Source organism: Chaetodon trifascialis, chromosome 8 (genome assembly GCF_039877785.1).
Source record: "Chaetodon trifascialis isolate fChaTrf1 chromosome 8, fChaTrf1.hap1, whole genome shotgun sequence".
Taxonomy (NCBI): Eukaryota; Metazoa; Chordata; class Actinopteri; order Chaetodontiformes; family Chaetodontidae; genus Chaetodon; species Chaetodon trifascialis.
In genome coordinates, this window is record NC_092063.1 from 5,134,199 (window position 1) to 5,151,796 (window position 17,598).

Below are 17,598 nucleotides of genomic sequence, written 5' to 3' on the forward strand. Positions count from 1 at the left end.
TAAAGACAGCAAAGCACTTTTGAGGAGAACGCCGCTGTTTGTGACCGAAGCACCACACTGCTTCAAGCATAATGTGAGGTTTCACAGGTCTGTGGTGGTTCCAGTCCCATCCCAGTCGACTGCACAACAATGACAATGCCAGCGTTGGTAACTCTGAGCGTGAACAAACAGGATTTAAACAAAGTGATCAGTAGGAGTCAAAATCAGAACTCAAAGGAAGGTCAGTCAGTCAGTCTTTAGGTGTCTTTGGAATTATATCAGTAGATTTTCCTTTGAGTGCAAAAACAACTCAACCCAGCGCTGTCCACCAACCTGAGGCAGAGAGAGATCATTTTCATGAACAGTTGAGAAACATCCATCCATGCGTTTTCTACATCCGCTTGACCTGTTCAGGGCTGCGGGGGGCTGGGTTAGCCTATCCCAGCATGCATTAGGCAAGAATCAGGGGAACACCTCAGACAGGGCAGGGCTTAAATTATGTAAAAATTCCAAATTTTGTGACGAAAGCGAGTCTATTAAATAGATTAGGTTTCGACATCTAGGCAGCTAGCATCGCCTTTGCTCTAGCCAGGTTAATGGGTTTTTTTTTAATTTGAAACCTGTTTACCATCTTCTGTAAGTAAAACCATGTGTTCAGGAGATACCAGAAGAATACTTTCAGCCGTCTGCAGGCAGCATAATTCACAGCTCCTGCCTGCCACACGCTACATGTGGCCATATCCTGTCAGAGGCAATGAACACATCAGAAATCATTAGCACCAAAATAAGGCAGTTAAAGGGGTAAAGCAGAACTCTCCACAAAAGGAAACCCAGCAGGCATCTCACTGCATCTGCAGCTGACGGTAGCCTGCACCTCTTTTGCAGTCACTTTTTTGTTGTTCAGTCTCAACTTAAAGAAAAAAAAACAAAGTTCTATTTGGTAATAATCCCAACCTGCCAACAAACAAGACATAAATTAACAAAGAAAGAAAAAAAAAACATTCATTTGGCTTGGAGATCTTTGGATTTTTGTCTTCATCTAGTGCAGCACAGTGGAGTTCCAGTGGTCTCTCTTTCGTTTAACTCTTCAACTGCTGTCTGATCCACTCTACGTGTTCCATCGTGTTTCTCCGTTGCAATCATATGGCCAGGTACTGTGGTTCTGGTAGCTCTGGTTGTCGCCTAGGCCTCAGAGGCAGCCTGCGGTTTGAGCTGTGCTTTCTCCATGGCGGTGCCGTAAGGTAGAGATCGCTTGAAGAAGCCGAACTGCAAAGAAGATTTTAGAGGAGCAGAAATTGGAAATGAGCACAGATTGATTACAATTCGCCATACAGTATAAACCGAATGCAAGGACTCTAAAAAGCTTGTTTCACTGACCTTGTATAAGACGTAGATGAGGAGAGCCAGAAGCAATAAACCAGCCAGGATGGCCAAGATGATGATCCACAAAGGAACTGAGTTTTCGATGTCTGGCTTGTTCCACACCACTGGTGTCACCACCTGGGGATAAAAGTTTCAGTTTAGCTCAACAAAGAGATGACACCTCTGTATGATGTTGCTCTCTGGAGTGGATGGACTGATGAATGAAAAAAGATCTTCAGTACCTTTTTGTGCCCACTGGGAGAATGTCTGGGTAGGATGGCATAGGGCATCTTCTTCACGCTGTATCTGGCCAGGCACTCCAGCACATATTGTTTGTACGTTCTCTGCAGGAAGCAACAGTTCAGGTTACTAAATCTGATTAAAAATGCATGCAATCCACGAAAGGTACACAAGGTGGCGACAAAGACCGCGAGCTCCTTCCTACAAAATCCCTTCAGCATTCTTTTCCTATGAGAAGCTGATACCAGATAATGAATTTTCAATGCATTCACACATATGCCTTGTGTTACAGCATGCAGGGGGTGGTAAAAAGTGAACAGCTCAGACATGGCAGGCAGACAAAAAAAATGTAAACTTGTGGAAACTGCAGCATGCGCAATCAATCTGCAATCTTCATTCTCAGTTAGCAACTGTTGTCCCATTTGTCAAGGCAAATATGTGAGACTGTGCATACTGGCAGCCTTAAGAACTGATCCCAAACCAGTGCTGATGCCTAGTCAACCCAAACAAATATGTGGGATTGACTACTGCAGTTATGTAGCATTGCCAGCTGCACATTTAAGGTTTTAAATCTCCATGTTTTCTTTTTTAATGAAAAATGGCTTCTTACTTCCTGACAAAGCCTGACATGAGAAAATACATAGGCACCGGCAGGAAAAGCCTAATCTATAGCGCACAGCCTTTTCCTCTGCCTTTGTCATCTGGTGGCAACACGTGTTCATCTACAGTGCATGTCTCGTTTGAGGGTCACCCCCCCAACAAACCTCAATGAAGGTCTCGGCCCAGACTCGGGAGCGCACTTTGAGGATAGCAGTGGTCCCCTTTTCCAGCAGACCCACGTTGCACTGGAGCGTCCAGCACTCTGCGTTAGAACAGGACTGCAAAGAGGAGAGAAAGGAGTTCAGACAATGCTAATCAAAAGCTAACGAAGCTTTCTTTAAGCCATTCTTGTGTGTCGATTATTTCCACAAAGCTGGGAGGACAAATAACTGCCATGTTAACGCTGCAGGTCGAATAAATATAACAAAGAGCCCAATGTTATGATCTCTATTCCACGCCTGCTTCAAATTAGATTGAAGGAATGTCATGAGACTGTAAAAATGCAGCATGCGCCACTCTCCACATTATTGCCCAACCACTAAAACCAACCCATTTTTCTCAAGACTGTAGAATACGCAGTCTTAATTAGATCCTCATAATGCAGCTTGATAATGTTTAACATTTCAGAACATGCACATACTGTTTTAGAGCTGCTGCCGAAGCTAAACCACCAACCAGACTGAGGGGTTCCGGTGGGTTTCCTGCGGGAACGCATTCATTTACTTATTGCACCGAGCAGGAGAAGACAGTGCCCGCCTAGTTCCTTCAGGCTCATTCTTAGACAGACCTAATGAGAGTATTCAGACAGACAGGGAGCGTATCAGTCCACTTCCTCCTGGTAGATCTCCTCGAAGCCCCACGGCACCGGGGACACATAGGTATGTGGAAATGCCAGGAACATGGGTCAGAGCCAAAGATGCCAGTCCAACATATCCTCCCCAGTGGGATTATGTGGTCAAGATCTGGATCTTTAGGGGGGGCGTGGAGGATGTTCTCACAGCTTCATAAAATAATAGTTTGGCTTCACTGCACAGCTGCTGCACACAGACAGCCAACACAGGTTGACACTTCGTAAAAAGAGCTGAGGCGAGCAGTCGACGGGCAGAAAATTCACCTGATTCGATCTGTTCTGATTTATGTCTTTGTAAATTTAATCCCATTGTTTAGCCTATTTAACCTATCTCTACATAAGAATATAAGGAAATGTATGACACACATGTCATATAATATAATATATTCAAATTATAACTAATGGCCTTATTCATGGTTAATATATATTTTACTAATGATTTATAGATCTTTTCTTTTCCCAGGCTGTCTACAGTTGTACATGTTAATAAGCTGTTAATAAATGGAATCCACCAAGAGGACCTTCCTGATGAATTAAAAAGCTATAAATATGAGTGGTAAACATCTGCCAGAGAGATGATCACAACCTGGCAACCTCAAAGTAGTTTTTAATGTCCTATAGCTGATTATTATCTACCATTAATAAAGATATAAAATTACAGCTTACAAACTCATAGCATATTCCAGTAGACAGTAGTACCAAATATAACATAGTGCTAAGCGAATATATCTGTATTTCAACACAACTTAAGTGCTGCAACAACAAAATATGAAATGTCTTTTGATTATTGTGCAATTTAAAACTTGTCCTTTGTTCTTCACGCACAGCTCAGCTCTTCTGCGACGGGGCAGGTCATATGAAATCCTCACACTGTGACCTATGCTGACAGCTCCGTCCAGCATCCCTGAACACTAACACACTTTGATCAGGAGACACTTTGAACAGAGATGTCAGTGCTGCTGAGTGTAAAAAACAAAAGTGCAGACGCAGGAGAAACGGGAGAATGGGGTCCTTCATGCTAAGCTGTCATTGGACATGCATGATAAATGAGCGCAATTAGGAGCGACGGGCGCACGTACAAAGGCCTCTTTGGCGGAGGCAGGTATCCGCAGATGGAAGCTGGGAGAGAAGCTACCTGCAGCTGGGTGGACAAAAAGGGCCAGTGTGTGTCGGGGCTCAGGGCCGCACAACATCCAGAGCTGAAAATTACAGAGCAGCCTGTGAAGTAACCGGCGAATCACTGACGAAAAGCCTCCTGTGTTCCATGTCTTCTCAGCCTCTCCACCCCTCCACCACTACTAAAGGCTCTTTAATGTTAATCACCACAATGGGACAAGCCTGTGCCCTCTGACCCCTCCCTTTTAACGACATCATAAGCTAATTACCCAATCCCAGGAGTCTCATATAAGACCAGGGCCAGTGTCGCCAACGTAGATCCAGACCTGCACATTAAACTTACGGCAAATATATTGTTCAAACCTTTTGTTTTTCCGCAGTCTTGACCTGCTGTTTAACTACATAACCTCATTTACCCTTAACTATAAACTCAAGCTCCTCGTTCAAGGCACCTATTGCATTTGACCTCCTGTTTTGGGCTGATGATGTTTGTACACCTTACCAGGTTAGTCAAATGAGCGAGCTGGTTCTTGTGGACGTCCCTCCTCTCAATATGGTGTTCATTTGCCTTCAGCGCCAGGATAGGTGGTTCTGTGGATGTGTGCTGGAGCTGAAGGAGGAGAGAGCACAACACACGACCCATTAAACACTGACGTCACCAGGCAGAAGAGCACACCACCCTTCCTGTCAATACAAGACCTAATGTTAGCATGACCCTGAGGCTTTCTGTCATTAATCAGATGCATGTGAGCTCTACTCCACATGGATTCACATGGAAATACACCATACTTAGCAATTCACCAGGGAAAAAAAAGGTTAGATCACAGCTAAGACAGATGACCACTCACAGCCCTGCTCAAACATTTGTCAAGCTTCACATGTAAACACAAACAACTGCCACGAAACTTGGCACAAGGGAGCGTGTCGCAGGATGTCGAAGATGACTGAGTGTATTGCAGGGTGAGGTGGTTCATCAAGCTGTGCGGAGCATGGGGAAGAGCTGGAACTTCAAAGCGTTGGCGGGGTAAGTGTCCTGGGTGGGGCTGGGAAGCTGGGAGGAGGAGGTGGGTGTGGGCCTACCAGCAGGACGACCCAACTGTTAATGACACATCTAACTGGGAATCTACGGGAGTTGTTGCCCGATTTAGCCTCATTCGCCCCTGAGAGGTGCACATCTTGCTCAAGGGACACTTACTTTGAGGTGCAGGTGGTTCATGTTTTTGTCTGAGGTGCAGTTGATGGGGCCTTCGGTGGAGAACTCCAGGGGGTAAAGGAGATTCTGACCCTGGACTCTGAGGGGGCAGCGCAGCTCGAGCAGGGTGTGGCTGATCCGACTGGGCCCGTTGTTCACCAGCTGGAAAAGGGAAATGAAATAGGAAACTTCAGCATGCGAGGCATTAGAAAGCCTCAAGAGCAGCTTGATCGTGTCATATTTAGTTGTAGCTGGGAGGTTGCATCAGATATTTTCTTAATCAACAAATAGGTCGCCTAAAGTCGAGCACTGTTAAATCTCACCCAACGTGAAAGTGGATCGGCTCAGCCTGAGAATAAATCACAGTGCGACCTGGAGTGTGTTTTCTTTGGTTTTCTTTCACTGCCGCCCTGGGAAGTCCACTTGCTTTATGAACAATAGGATCTGCTTTCCAACCCAATCTGCTCAGGCCCAAAGAGCCTGCACAGCTAAAGAGCGTGGCTGATTACCTCATAGATGTGTTCCACTGCAGGCCCGACGTCCCGCTCCACCCCATAGCTTTTGGTCACCTTCCAGTTGGCCGGCGGGAAGAAGACCTTATCTGGCCGAGACACACTTAAAAAGAAAAGCGGGGATGTCAGAGCATGTGTCAGGAGGCACCGGAGGGTTGATGAAATTCCAAAAGTTCAAATGAGGGAATCATAACACTCAGCTCACCCCTGCAGAATGACTTCAGCCTGAACAACCACCTCCAGCTTGTAAGGTACAACCTCACTGTGGGAATTATTCTCGTTTTTACTGTGGAAACAGGGAGAAGCAGAAACAGATTCTGATTAGCTGACGTCATGTGAGAGACGTTCTAGAAACTGTTCCCGTCTCGGTTGCGGGGTGCGACATGAAGCTGTACCTTCGAATCTGCAGCTCGAACTGAATGGTTTTGTGCGTGTCCTTCAGTCGTGGCACTGTGAAGCGCAGACCTGCCCACAGCTGCAAAGAGGAAGATCCAACATATTAATCATCATCATTATGAAAAAAAGAGATGAGAAAACATAACATTTTCCATGACTAACAGAGAAGAAGTAAAACTACAGAATCCCTGCGTGAGCTTCAGATCCATTGTTTTCCACACAGGCTGGTTCATTAAGTCTCTCTGCATCTACTGTTTTATGAGCTACCTCTCACTCACTTCAGATCAACAATGCTACCGTCCGACACCTTTCCAAAGAACAACTGAGCAGATTCTCCAACAACAAACTGTTTTTAAAATCTGTAGTAGACATGTAGTTGACGGCCTTCCTCTGCAGACTTATTAAAAGCGTGCCAGCCTGTGACTCCACCATTAAAAAGGGGAACTCTGCCCAGCAGGGAGCTGAGGGCACAGATGGAGCCTGTACTTCCTGTCACATTTCCTAACATAGACCGACTTTTCCTGTGCTGTTCACGCACAGGTCTGGAGATGACATACAACATTTTCCTACAACCACAATTAAAAAAAAAAGAATGGGACATTGTGTAAAACGTAAATAAAGACAGGATGCAGTCATCAGCAAACAAACTGTGTTTACCGACAACAGTTCTACAAAGTGTTCCTGAGCCCCTGTAGTAATCTCCTTTACACAATCATGTGTTCACAAAGTGGTGAACCTCGCTCCATCCTCGCTTGTGAACGACTGAGCCTTTCCAGGATGCCCCTTTCATACCCAATCATGATACTATCACCTGTTACCAATCAGCCTGTTTACCTGTGGAATGATCCAAACGTGCTTTTTTTTCTTTAGTTGCTCCTGTCCCAACTTGTTTGTAAGCAGATATTTCCAAAAATCAATTAAGCTAATGAGGAAAAACATTAAATATATTGTCTTTGTGCTGTTTTCAATTGATTATACGTCAAAAAAGGACAAGCAAGTTATTCCATTCTGTTTTACTTATGTTTTACGCAGCATCCCAACCACTTCTTTCTCTGTAACCCTTAAACTTTTCAGGCATGGAGATAAAAGACGGCAGTGTTCTTACACTGGTGCCAGATTTCATTGGGTTGCCCAAATCACAGCTGAGGTATCGGGTCTGGTTCTCGGTGTCGTAGCTGCAGGTGAGCTGAGTTAGGCTCTGAGAAACAAGAGGACAGACTGGTCAAACCACAGCAAAGGACAATCATCAAGACCAGCGACCTTAATAATGTCCTCAAAGGTATATGAGCTGCTGGAAGTTGTGGGTTTTGACTGTGTTTCTTGTTTCTATTCACCTCATTATTGCGGGCAATACCACTGTAGTCAGCTTCAGGAGGCAGCACCACATACAGCTCGGCCTCGTACGCCCCTCCCTCACCCTCATTCCTGGCGTTGAAAGTCAAGGTTAGCGAGTTGTCATCACCCAGGTACACTTCCTTCCTGTTCCTGAGGACCCAACCAAAGAAAAAATGATTACTGGTGGGGTCAACGGTCAGAGTAAATGGTGTCAGGACTCCTTAGACAAATAAATATGGAGGAAGTGGAGCTGCGTGGTTAAGAGTAAACAATGACATTCTTTGTTTGTGTTTGCTGGCAGAAGAGTGGGCACTAAATCGCTTTAATGAAACTAATACATTTTCACGCTTTGTGCTTTACATATCTATTTTCGTTTCAGAGAAAGCATAAATTAGCCTCATCTCACAAAGCCCCTCCCGCATTAAAAACTTTTCCGATGTGGTAATAAAGTCCTACACGCTGTACAACAGAGCGCAGGACTGTAAAACACCTCCCCCTCACTTGCTTTCTCTCACTCCCTCCACCTCCCTCCACAGCTAAGAACAATGAGAAATTCCATATGGAGGGCCACACAGACGCTTTTAATTAGAGCCTGCTCCCATAAAGCAGTGCAGGAGAGCAACAGAGAGAAGATTTCTGATGCTGATCCTCCGCCGGCCTGCGACTCGACCGCACTCAGATTCTAACTGGCATTGCACTTTTTAAACCAAACAAAGGCTCAAAATTAGAAAACTCCACAAAACCTTAAAGCTTCCCAGAGGGACCCTCGGTCTAACAGGTTATGTGTTTTGGCAGGACGATAGAAGAAACAACACTGCAGGAATGATGGACAGCTTTTTTCCTGAAATTCCTCTAAATCATGGCCATCCCTTCAACCCCTCTCACTCCTATTAGTCTGTATTAATTTACTACAGACCAGACAAAAACATAAAGCTTTTATCCTAATTGCACTAATCACACTGTATTTCTGGGGTTGCGCTTGGTTGACGCGCAGCATGGAAACGCTCTCACAGCAGGTTGTTCCATATGCGATGGATCAGCCATACATTGAAGAAACATGGAGGCAGATGGTAGATAAATATAGGAATGTGAAATCGAAATGACAGAGCAGAGAAGGGAGTATCAGGGAGGCTGTTACTGCTGAGAAAAATGCTAACAGATTTCTTGACTCAAAGTGTGACAGGCACGGTGCTCCTGACGGCTCCAGAGGCGACCGAGGTTGGGACTCTGGCACACAAACGGATCCCTTTCATCTCTCTTGTCTTTTCCCATTAACTGTTTGTCATAGCACTTGTAGGGCAGAGCTGCGTCCTGTTTTCAGAGGACGGTGTCCCCCTGCTCTACTGTAGCTATTAACAGTCTCTCTCTGGTCTGCTTGTCTAAAGAAAGCAGCAGCACAACAAAAACAGCTGCGTTTATGCTTAAGCATTTGAATCCGAGGTCCCATTTGCAGAGCGGAGGTGAAGAGCTGAACGCCTGCACATTTCTCCACACCACAAAAGTTTGATAATGATAGCCATTCGATCTTCCTCAGGTCTGACTGTGTGAAAAATGGAAACCGCACCCATATTCACACATCATGCGCACCGATAGGCTGATAAGCTCTATGATGACAGGTGTGGTCAACCATCCAAACCGCCCACGGCAATAAACATAAAAAGACCTTAAAACGAATTCCATCAATTCAGTGTAGTACATAGATAAATGATAATCCAGAATCTGCTTCACTCATGTTCAGAAATATGTTGTACTAAGTGAGAAGGAAAAGAAGAAAGCTGGAGCTTCAAACCCCTCTATAAAAAGATAGCTAAGTCACCACCACGACATGAAAAAAGACATCTGCTGTATCTTTTAAAAGGAGGATCCAGGTGGGAGTGAAAGGCTGTCATTATGAAATTTTTGCTGCGAGTGTGCAGGCGCTGTTGTTTTCTGCTTTGCACCTACATGATGTGCTATTCTCCTTCACCCTGTGCACAGTTACCATGTCATATCCATCGCATTATATTATATTTCCTGAAATCCATATGCTCTGGGATTTTATATGAGAGCTATATGAGGAAATGAACAGACTCACCCTTGGACTGCCAGCTTCAAGTCAGGAACACAGATGTTGTCCTCGCCACAGTCCAACAGAATCTGGGCCTAAAAGACACACATTGGGGGTGATAAAGTTTTAATACGGGCTGCAGGCCATGATGATCGTACTGTAGGTTCTGACTGAAAACACACTTCTTTTGCACGTGAAGACAATTAGGAGCATGAGATAAATCAGTCATCTGTGTAAGGGAGACAACAGGATGAGTGCAGCAAGATGCGACATGTGGTATGACTAATACATTCCACCCCTGCCTCCCGACCACCACCCCACACACACGCACAGACACAGACACACACACCTGCACTACAGTCGCCTTTATCTACAAGACATCACCACCGCACATCAGACAGTTTAACACAATGTTGTGGCTCACAGGGACGATGACTGACCCGGTGAGGTCATGACAGGCACAGACACACTCCCCCCTGAGCCAGCTGTCCAGGCGCGCAAACACACACACACAGACACACATACTTTCTGTTTGCTACGCAAGAGATGGAAATGATGGACAGAGGAAGAGTCCAGGCCCGGACACTGTGCCAGAGGACCTACTCCTGCGGAGCTGAGCACAAGGCTGCCTGCTCCCAGCTCTCACCAGCGTCCCACATCACAGCGCGATGTGGCGAACCTCGCTTTCACCACACGCTACACCACCCAGCGAACCACAGCACTGTATGATCATATAGACAGGGAGGAGCCTACAGGAGCTTACTGAGACACAGGATATCTGTGTTGACCTTAAAGGCAGGAGAGGGGGGTTCAAAGATTACAGTGGAGGGAAACACAGCAAAGCAACAGAAACACTGCTGGATAAGTGGATGACCGCTGAACGTGTGGCAGGGCAGCGGCAGGGAAAGCCCTGCGGATAGCTAAATTGCATCCCGCTGCAACTGTGACAGTGTGATGATGCTTGTGACGATGAGGATAATAAATAGAAATGGAGGCGCAGATTAGAGAGAGCCAAGCGCCCCCCTTGTCATTACACCATCCAGGGGCTCTAATTATGGACACCATGGTAACCACCATGCTAACTTGGCCACATGTGCACCCTGGTCTGTGTGCCTGTGTAGGGCACCAAAATGATGTTTGCAGGCCCATCACCGTAGCTGAACAACAACACTGACCTCAGACATAATGAGGGCAAGTATCACGCAGTGAAATCAAAATGCTAACTTGGCAAAATGAGTGGAGCACATTAATCAAATTCACACTAATCTGGTGTCTATTTAAAGAACAATGAGGGCACTGATGCCCAATTTTAGTCGTTTCCAAGTTCTAAAAATGTGACAAAAACTGGGATCATGTCTGGTTTTGCATAAATGTACGCCTTTGTACAAGATCTGAGAACGATGGCAATTAATAGATCATAGAGACATGTGGAATATGTTAAGAGAGTGAGACTGTGGCGAATACATCAACATCTCTCATTCTAACTGCAACTCGTACAGACTAAGAACTTGGCAGCGTCAGTGAAACGATGCATGGCCTGCCACACATGTTCAAAGTGTGGAAATCAATAGGGCATCATGTGTCTGATCAAGGCCGAGGCTGCGGTATAATAGTCACCCTTCACTGTTTATACGCTGCTACATTCACACAGTCTCAAGCAAGATTGATGAAATATGCTGGCCAGCTGACATTACTCCCCTTTCACACACACATACACAAATCAGGATTGGGTGTGCGGCAAAAAAGGGCTTTTTTAGGTTTAAGGTTGAGATTTTAGCTGAGGCTTGTCTCAAGGTCCCAGTTCAGCAGTAGACCACATCTGTTGGAGGCCCAACAGCTTTGATATCTAGGAAGAACATCAATGACAGAGTTCAGCCCTGATCCAACAGGAATAAGACAAAAACACATCAGTACAACGGAGAAGGAGAGGGAGATAAAACTACGCTGATTGCCATTCCCCAAACGCTGCTTGCTGAACTCACATATGGTGTATGCTGTGCCACAGCTGAAAGGATGCCCACATGTTGAGCCAACTCTGCTCACTGCCAGAGGAAAACTGGCAAACTGCCGAGAGATTTCAACCAGATGGATAAATCTCCAGGCTGTGCCCCACCCTGAAATATCTACCAGCTTTCTGTGTCTGCAGCTCTGGAACTAGTCACCTTGAGTATGCACCATCGTGCAGCCAAGCAGGCTGAAAACAATTCCTGCAGGGACGGGGAAACACTCCACTGTGCATATGCCTCACATTGTCATTTTGAAAACAGCCTTCCAGACACATTGGACCTCTTCCCAGCAGAGTAGTTTAGAATTTGCATTAAAAAGAACAGGCTCACTCTTTCATCAGGGACAGGAGAAAGTCTTTGAGTAGCCAGCCGGTGATGCAGGGAATGATTACTCAGCGATGGTGATATTCTTATCATCAACTCAGAGAGGATGGGTTGAAGCAAGTCAGAGAACCATATGGATATTATTAGGGAACGCCACTCCCACCATCTATTGATGCGAGAAGCCCTGTAGATCACTCCAGGGTTAGTTAGCTGTAGTGCATGTCAACATACCTTCTGCTCAATTACGTTGGTGGTCTGGTAGTTGAGGATGGGCCGCAAGCCGTGGGAGTCAGCAGCAGCTTTTGGATCCAAGCTGAAGTTAAAGGCCACATAAATGGAGGAGAGTTTATCCCTGAAGTCTTTCTCATCCTGCAGGCAAAGAAACACACATCAGGGATTTTGTCAGACGCAGTTTGTAAAAAAATCACAGCTACAGGGGGATTTTTATTAGTGAGAAAAAGGGCATACCCTTAGGTAGATCTTAGTGTGGTCGCATATACGCTCCCCATGGCGCACCGTCACACTCCTCTGGAGCAAGGGCTGCTGGGAATCCAAGAACAAAGCCCTCTTCACTGCACCTTTCTGCTTGTGCTTGTGACTGTCGAGCTGCACCTCCACCTGGAAATCTGGAGCGCACACAAATGAGCATTCATGGCATGATGGATGTTCTTGAGTCAGGTAATGACAGGTTTAAAAGAGACCTCCATAAATATTGCGAAGCACACACAATGCAGTCAATGTAATTCAATGGCACGAGTAACACTTGCATGTAAAGGAAGGAGCAATTAGACGTAATAACTGGGGGTTGATAGGGAAGGGGGCTGAGCACAGACAAGGTTTGATTATTAAAGGTGGATCACAGAGGATATTTGACCCACTGCACTCCCTTTTTTGTCAAAACAAAAATCCATAAAGCTACATCACCAGCCAAATCACTTCAACCTACAACCGACTGCTATGGATTTAAAACATTACCACTGGCGGCTATTTGTCAGTTTCCTTACTTGTAATAAAGTGCAGATGTGGAAAATTGGCTCACCTAGGATGCCTGGGAGGTGCTTCCCATCAGCAGATATGCAGAAACTCAGGTTGACACTGTGTTGGACAGAGGGACAAGGACATGATAAGGGAAGAAGCGTGTTCGTTTATGGCAGAAATTCAGTGCAAATATACCGTACAGACACTTGTCTTGTGTCAGCTCCTTACATTGTTCACATAACAAGACATGAGGCGTAATGGGAAAACAGTGCACAATATGAAAAAAAGAGCCATATGTTCGGAGACATCCTGGCATCTGACCGCTTTCACCAGCCAAGCTGATAAATCGGTGCGACTCCATTTTCACCGACAGCCCCACCGCACACAAAGGCATAGCAGAGTTAAGAAGGGTGAAATTGAGCACCGACTCGGGTTTCAGGGCTGACCAGTCAATGGCTGTCTATATAAGCCTGTAGCTCTCTCCCATGACATCAGCCGCACAACACACTGCTGCTGTCCAAAAGTCTGCAACCCCAAAACCCCCAATCCCTTTACTAGTAAACCCACACAAGAGGCACAGAGCAAAAACTGGAAGAAGTGAGAAAGGAAAATGGGAGAGTCTGCTGGAAAAAAAACAGGAAAGGGAAGAGGGGTGAAAAATGAGACAGACAGACACATAGAGTGGAAGGGCTTCTTTCGAGGTGTTGTAATAACTTCATGTATGTGCTCCTGTGTCTGCAGGACTGAGTGCGCACGCTCACGGGAGTCTACGTGTCCTGATGTTTCCCAGCTGTGTTCCACCACCAAACAATATCTCATTCAAAGCAACAGCAAAAACCTTCCAGCCCCTCCCCTCCCGCACTCCCTCCCATTATCCCTTGTGCTCTCCTTTCACCCCCACCAAAAACTCCCCATCGCCAGGCAACGTAGTGTAATCAAGACACATGTGTATACAAGAGTTTCCTTTATGGATCAGGATCTGGAAAGGGGGGGAAAGCAGACACGTGAGCGCGGTGTCAACCATGTCGAGCAGCGAGCAACCGTCGTCTGTTTCCTCTCCCCTTTTCTGGAACTGAACACTGTGCACATTCGGAGGAGGCCAAAAACGGTTAACAATGCTGCTATTCAGCATGTTATTCCTGTGCTCCGCAACAGAAACAGTGTGATATGAGGACATTTTGAAAATAGGTCAGAAAAGGAGCAGCTCTCTGTACGAATCAATACCGCTGATGGAAAAGGATATTCCTTATCAGAACTTCCTGGCAGGATAAGAGTGTTTATTCATGCGGGGGAAATGGGGAAGCCCATCTTTTTGCAGTTGGGTCAAACAGATACCGACAGAGCAGTGCTGAAGGCTGAGTCACAGGAAGCAGAGTTTTGCTGCTGCATGAGCTGAACACTCACCAGGAAACAGGAATGCTGGAGTTTCCACTGGTGATCATGCAGTTCTTCTCTTCAGGGTTGATCATGGTGGGGTAAACTGTCAGAGAGGCACTGGTGTTAACTATTGGACGGGATCTGTGGATGACAAAAAGCATGTAAACAGTCATCAAAGATTGAATTCCCACTTCTACTGCCTTAAAGGAATAGTATGACATTTTGGGACATATTCTTATTTGCTTGTCGTGAGTTAAACGAAAAGATTGATACCGCTGTCGTGTCTTAAGGATATGGTTAGCTTAGCTTAGCATAAAGGCTAGAAACAGAGTGAAACGGCTAGCTAGCTCTGTCCAAAGGAAAAAGAAAATGCATAAAAGTATTTAGAAAAAATATATTTACACTTGACACTTTATTTTTAGAACAAACATAATAATTCATTACATTAATAACATGTAAATTAACATGCTGTTAGGTGGACAGTTTTGTATCTTTAGACAGAGGCAGGCTAGCTTTTTCCCTGTAATAATGTTTACATTATTGATTTTCTTATCATAAACCAACATACCTGTAGAGAACTGCCTTATTAACACCAAAGGCTCCAACTATGAGATCTGAGGACGTAAAGGAGCCAAATTAGAAAACATCCTATTGAAATAAAAAGCTAATGATGGCCATGGCATACTTCCAGCCTCGCTCACCTGGGTATCCATTCATGTCCAGGTCCTTAGCACCTCTGAGGGCAAATCCAAAGCTGGCAGGGATAGTCCCAGCAGCCCACTGGCCAGTGATCACCTGAGATGGTTTTTCCCTGAGTCCGTCTGAGTGTCCGTTATAGATGTAGACCAGTCCCTGCTGATCCTCCCCTCCAAACGGAGCACTGATGGCCACGTCTGCCAAAGAGAGAAAGTCAAGAAAAATCTTAGACTATAGCCACAGTAACAATGTGATTAATACAGACGTTAACAGAGAAAGCAGCTAATATTATAAGGCAGAACATTCCTTTTGATAACAGCTCTGTGAGGCTCTACTTTGGCACACCAGTGCTTTAAGCGTAATGCTAATGTTTGCTAATTAGCAGTAAACACAAACTAGACCTGAGGCTAATCATGTCTTTAGTTTGGCTGGTATTTACTGAGGTTTTAGCAAATGAATCACAGGCTAAAAATAAATCATGAAATCCCTAAAGTCATAAAGCTTCATCTTTTTGGGACCATGAAATTAAACGCACAAAATTTCATGCCAGTGCCGCCAACAGTCTGGACCAAAGTGCTGGGCGGACCAACCGGCTCACGAGCACTGCCACTGCCACAACACTCAGACTGACAGTTAACTTAACCAAACCTCTAATTATCAAATTAATCACACTAAATGATATGTCCAATAGAATGGAACAGAAAAAATGACTTAACTTGTTTAAATTGTTTTCCTTATTTTCCACATTTTATACTTAAACCTCCTCTGTAAACCATTTTAAGCTGTAGACACAACAAAAAATCATGATTCAAACTATTTTGTCCATCAATCCCCCTCCTAAAATCCCCATTCTTACCATTGAAACCATCCTGGTTCAGATCTCCCAATGATGCAATTGTGCTGCCAAATCTCCCAAACACCTGTGTGCCTGTCAGGTGAGGTACACGGAGCTCCAGGTTCAGGGGGCCACGCTGGAGGTAAACATAGACCCGGCCCATCTCTTCCAGGCGGCCGTCGGAGCCTCGGACCATGAACATGGGAGCTCCCACCAGCAGATCCGCCATCCTGCAGACAAAAGATCACACGAACTTATTTAAGGACCGACACATTGACGGCGCCTGTAATGGGTTGTTGGTGACATCCAATCTAGAGTCTGCCAGCTAATATTCTAGATGGAAAGAGCCAAAGAGACAGAGGAAGAGAGGGAGGGTGAGAAAAACAGACAGGCACAAAGCCACCACTCACCCATCACTGTTGATGTCAGTCGTTGCCACTGAGTAGCCAAAATACGATCCCATCTGTAAACAAAAGTATTTCCATTACTTTGGCCAATGAAAATCCCATTGTCAAAAGGCATTAACATCATCAAGATTCAGCTTGTTCTTAGATAATATAAAACAGTCGAGCTACTGCGAACTTGCTTTCTGCATTACTAGAAAAAATGGAGACTTGAAGCAAACATGAAGGCTTGATGCGTTTTACAGGTTCGGCCCAGTTTGCAGACCCTGTAAAACGCCTGTGCTGTTGTGCTGCTCCTGTTTCTGGTCAGTTTTTCTGTCCTGGTTTAAAAAGCATCGGTATTTTCGAAGCTGTCTGAACTTGTGATTGTATTTATTCAGCTGAGTTCATCATCGCTGTTTAAACAAGCTCAGTGCATTTCTGTTCCCAGAACCGTTTGCACAAATTGCCACTGCACTTTCCCCTCAATAATTGAGCTTTACAGCAAACCACGAAAGAGACCGACCTCTAGTTAAGAGAACGCTGTAAAGGAAATTATTTTTGCTTACACTGACTCAACAAATTAAGAGCTCTCATGAGGAGCTGAGCAATGAAAACACATTGGAAGTGCAGCATGAAGGAGCTTTCTGTAGAGGACAGGAGCTCTCGGACTCACCTGCTCGCCAGTGTAGTTAATCATGGTCTTCAGATCTGTACCATTCAGAATGGACACCTGCAACACAGCAGCCACATATGGTGAACGTCTTTTTATAAGGTCTAACATAAGCACGGTCTCTAGCATGGAATTCACTGCAAAAATAAATCCCACTGTGACAATATCACCGAGGCTGTTTTCTTTCTTTTAGTTTCCTGTATCAGTCCCAAGTATAAAGCCCAGGCCCCTCTTTCGAAAAGCTCCACAATGAGAGTGATGATTAAGCTTTCTTACCGAACCATAAAGCATGAGTCCTTTTGGAACACCAGCCACAAAATCTGAGGGGTGCACAGAGAGAAGATTTAGGAGGGAAAATGTGCAGGAGGGGGATAAGAGAATTCCAGTATTGATGACATTTCCAGCTCAATAATCATGTAAAATACTAGACCTGACTTCAGTTTATGATCACTTCAGATGTAATATTTGAATTTGCATGCAACATTGCACATGTGTTTTACTTCCTGCACGTCTCATCTAACACTGGCCATGTGGCTGCATACATTATTCGACTGACTTACCTTCTATCTGATCACCACTGAATTCCCCAACAGCAACAGAGTAGCCTGTAGGCAAGAGTGCAGACATCAGCCTCAGCTTGCATGACAAACAAATGAATGTATGTGTGAATGTACAGTCATCATAAAAGCCGTCTATA

At 45.1% G+C, this 17,598-nt stretch overlaps 1 protein-coding gene across 1 annotated transcript in view; it reads right to left on the reverse strand.

Moving 5' to 3' along the window:
- Positions 1 to 591: 591 nt before the first annotated feature.
- itga5 (integrin, alpha 5 (fibronectin receptor, alpha polypeptide)) overlaps positions 592 to 17,598 on the reverse strand; it is a 31,728-nt gene continuing 14,721 nt past the window's right edge. Inside the window, exons 8-30 of the mRNA XM_070969334.1 lie at positions 17,462 to 17,506; positions 17,178 to 17,221; positions 16,905 to 16,961; positions 16,256 to 16,308; positions 15,867 to 16,075; positions 15,016 to 15,207; positions 14,883 to 14,928; positions 14,342 to 14,455; positions 12,999 to 13,054; positions 12,428 to 12,585; positions 12,191 to 12,328; positions 9,657 to 9,724; positions 7,582 to 7,732; positions 7,353 to 7,445; positions 6,247 to 6,326; positions 6,057 to 6,137; positions 5,849 to 5,954; positions 5,343 to 5,501; positions 4,650 to 4,757; positions 2,346 to 2,459; positions 1,584 to 1,685; positions 1,357 to 1,479; positions 592 to 1,245 (exon numbers count right to left, since the gene is read on the reverse strand). Coding sequence (XP_070825435.1) covers positions 1,162 to 1,245; positions 1,357 to 1,479; positions 1,584 to 1,685; positions 2,346 to 2,459; positions 4,650 to 4,757; positions 5,343 to 5,501; positions 5,849 to 5,954; positions 6,057 to 6,137; positions 6,247 to 6,326; positions 7,353 to 7,445; positions 7,582 to 7,732; positions 9,657 to 9,724; positions 12,191 to 12,328; positions 12,428 to 12,585; positions 12,999 to 13,054; positions 14,342 to 14,455; positions 14,883 to 14,928; positions 15,016 to 15,207; positions 15,867 to 16,075; positions 16,256 to 16,308; positions 16,905 to 16,961; positions 17,178 to 17,221; positions 17,462 to 17,506 — 2,381 coding nt within the window. The 3' untranslated portion in view covers positions 592 to 1,161. The remainder of the gene's footprint in view (positions 1,246 to 1,356; positions 1,480 to 1,583; positions 1,686 to 2,345; positions 2,460 to 4,649; positions 4,758 to 5,342; positions 5,502 to 5,848; positions 5,955 to 6,056; positions 6,138 to 6,246; positions 6,327 to 7,352; positions 7,446 to 7,581; positions 7,733 to 9,656; positions 9,725 to 12,190; positions 12,329 to 12,427; positions 12,586 to 12,998; positions 13,055 to 14,341; positions 14,456 to 14,882; positions 14,929 to 15,015; positions 15,208 to 15,866; positions 16,076 to 16,255; positions 16,309 to 16,904; positions 16,962 to 17,177; positions 17,222 to 17,461; positions 17,507 to 17,598) is intronic.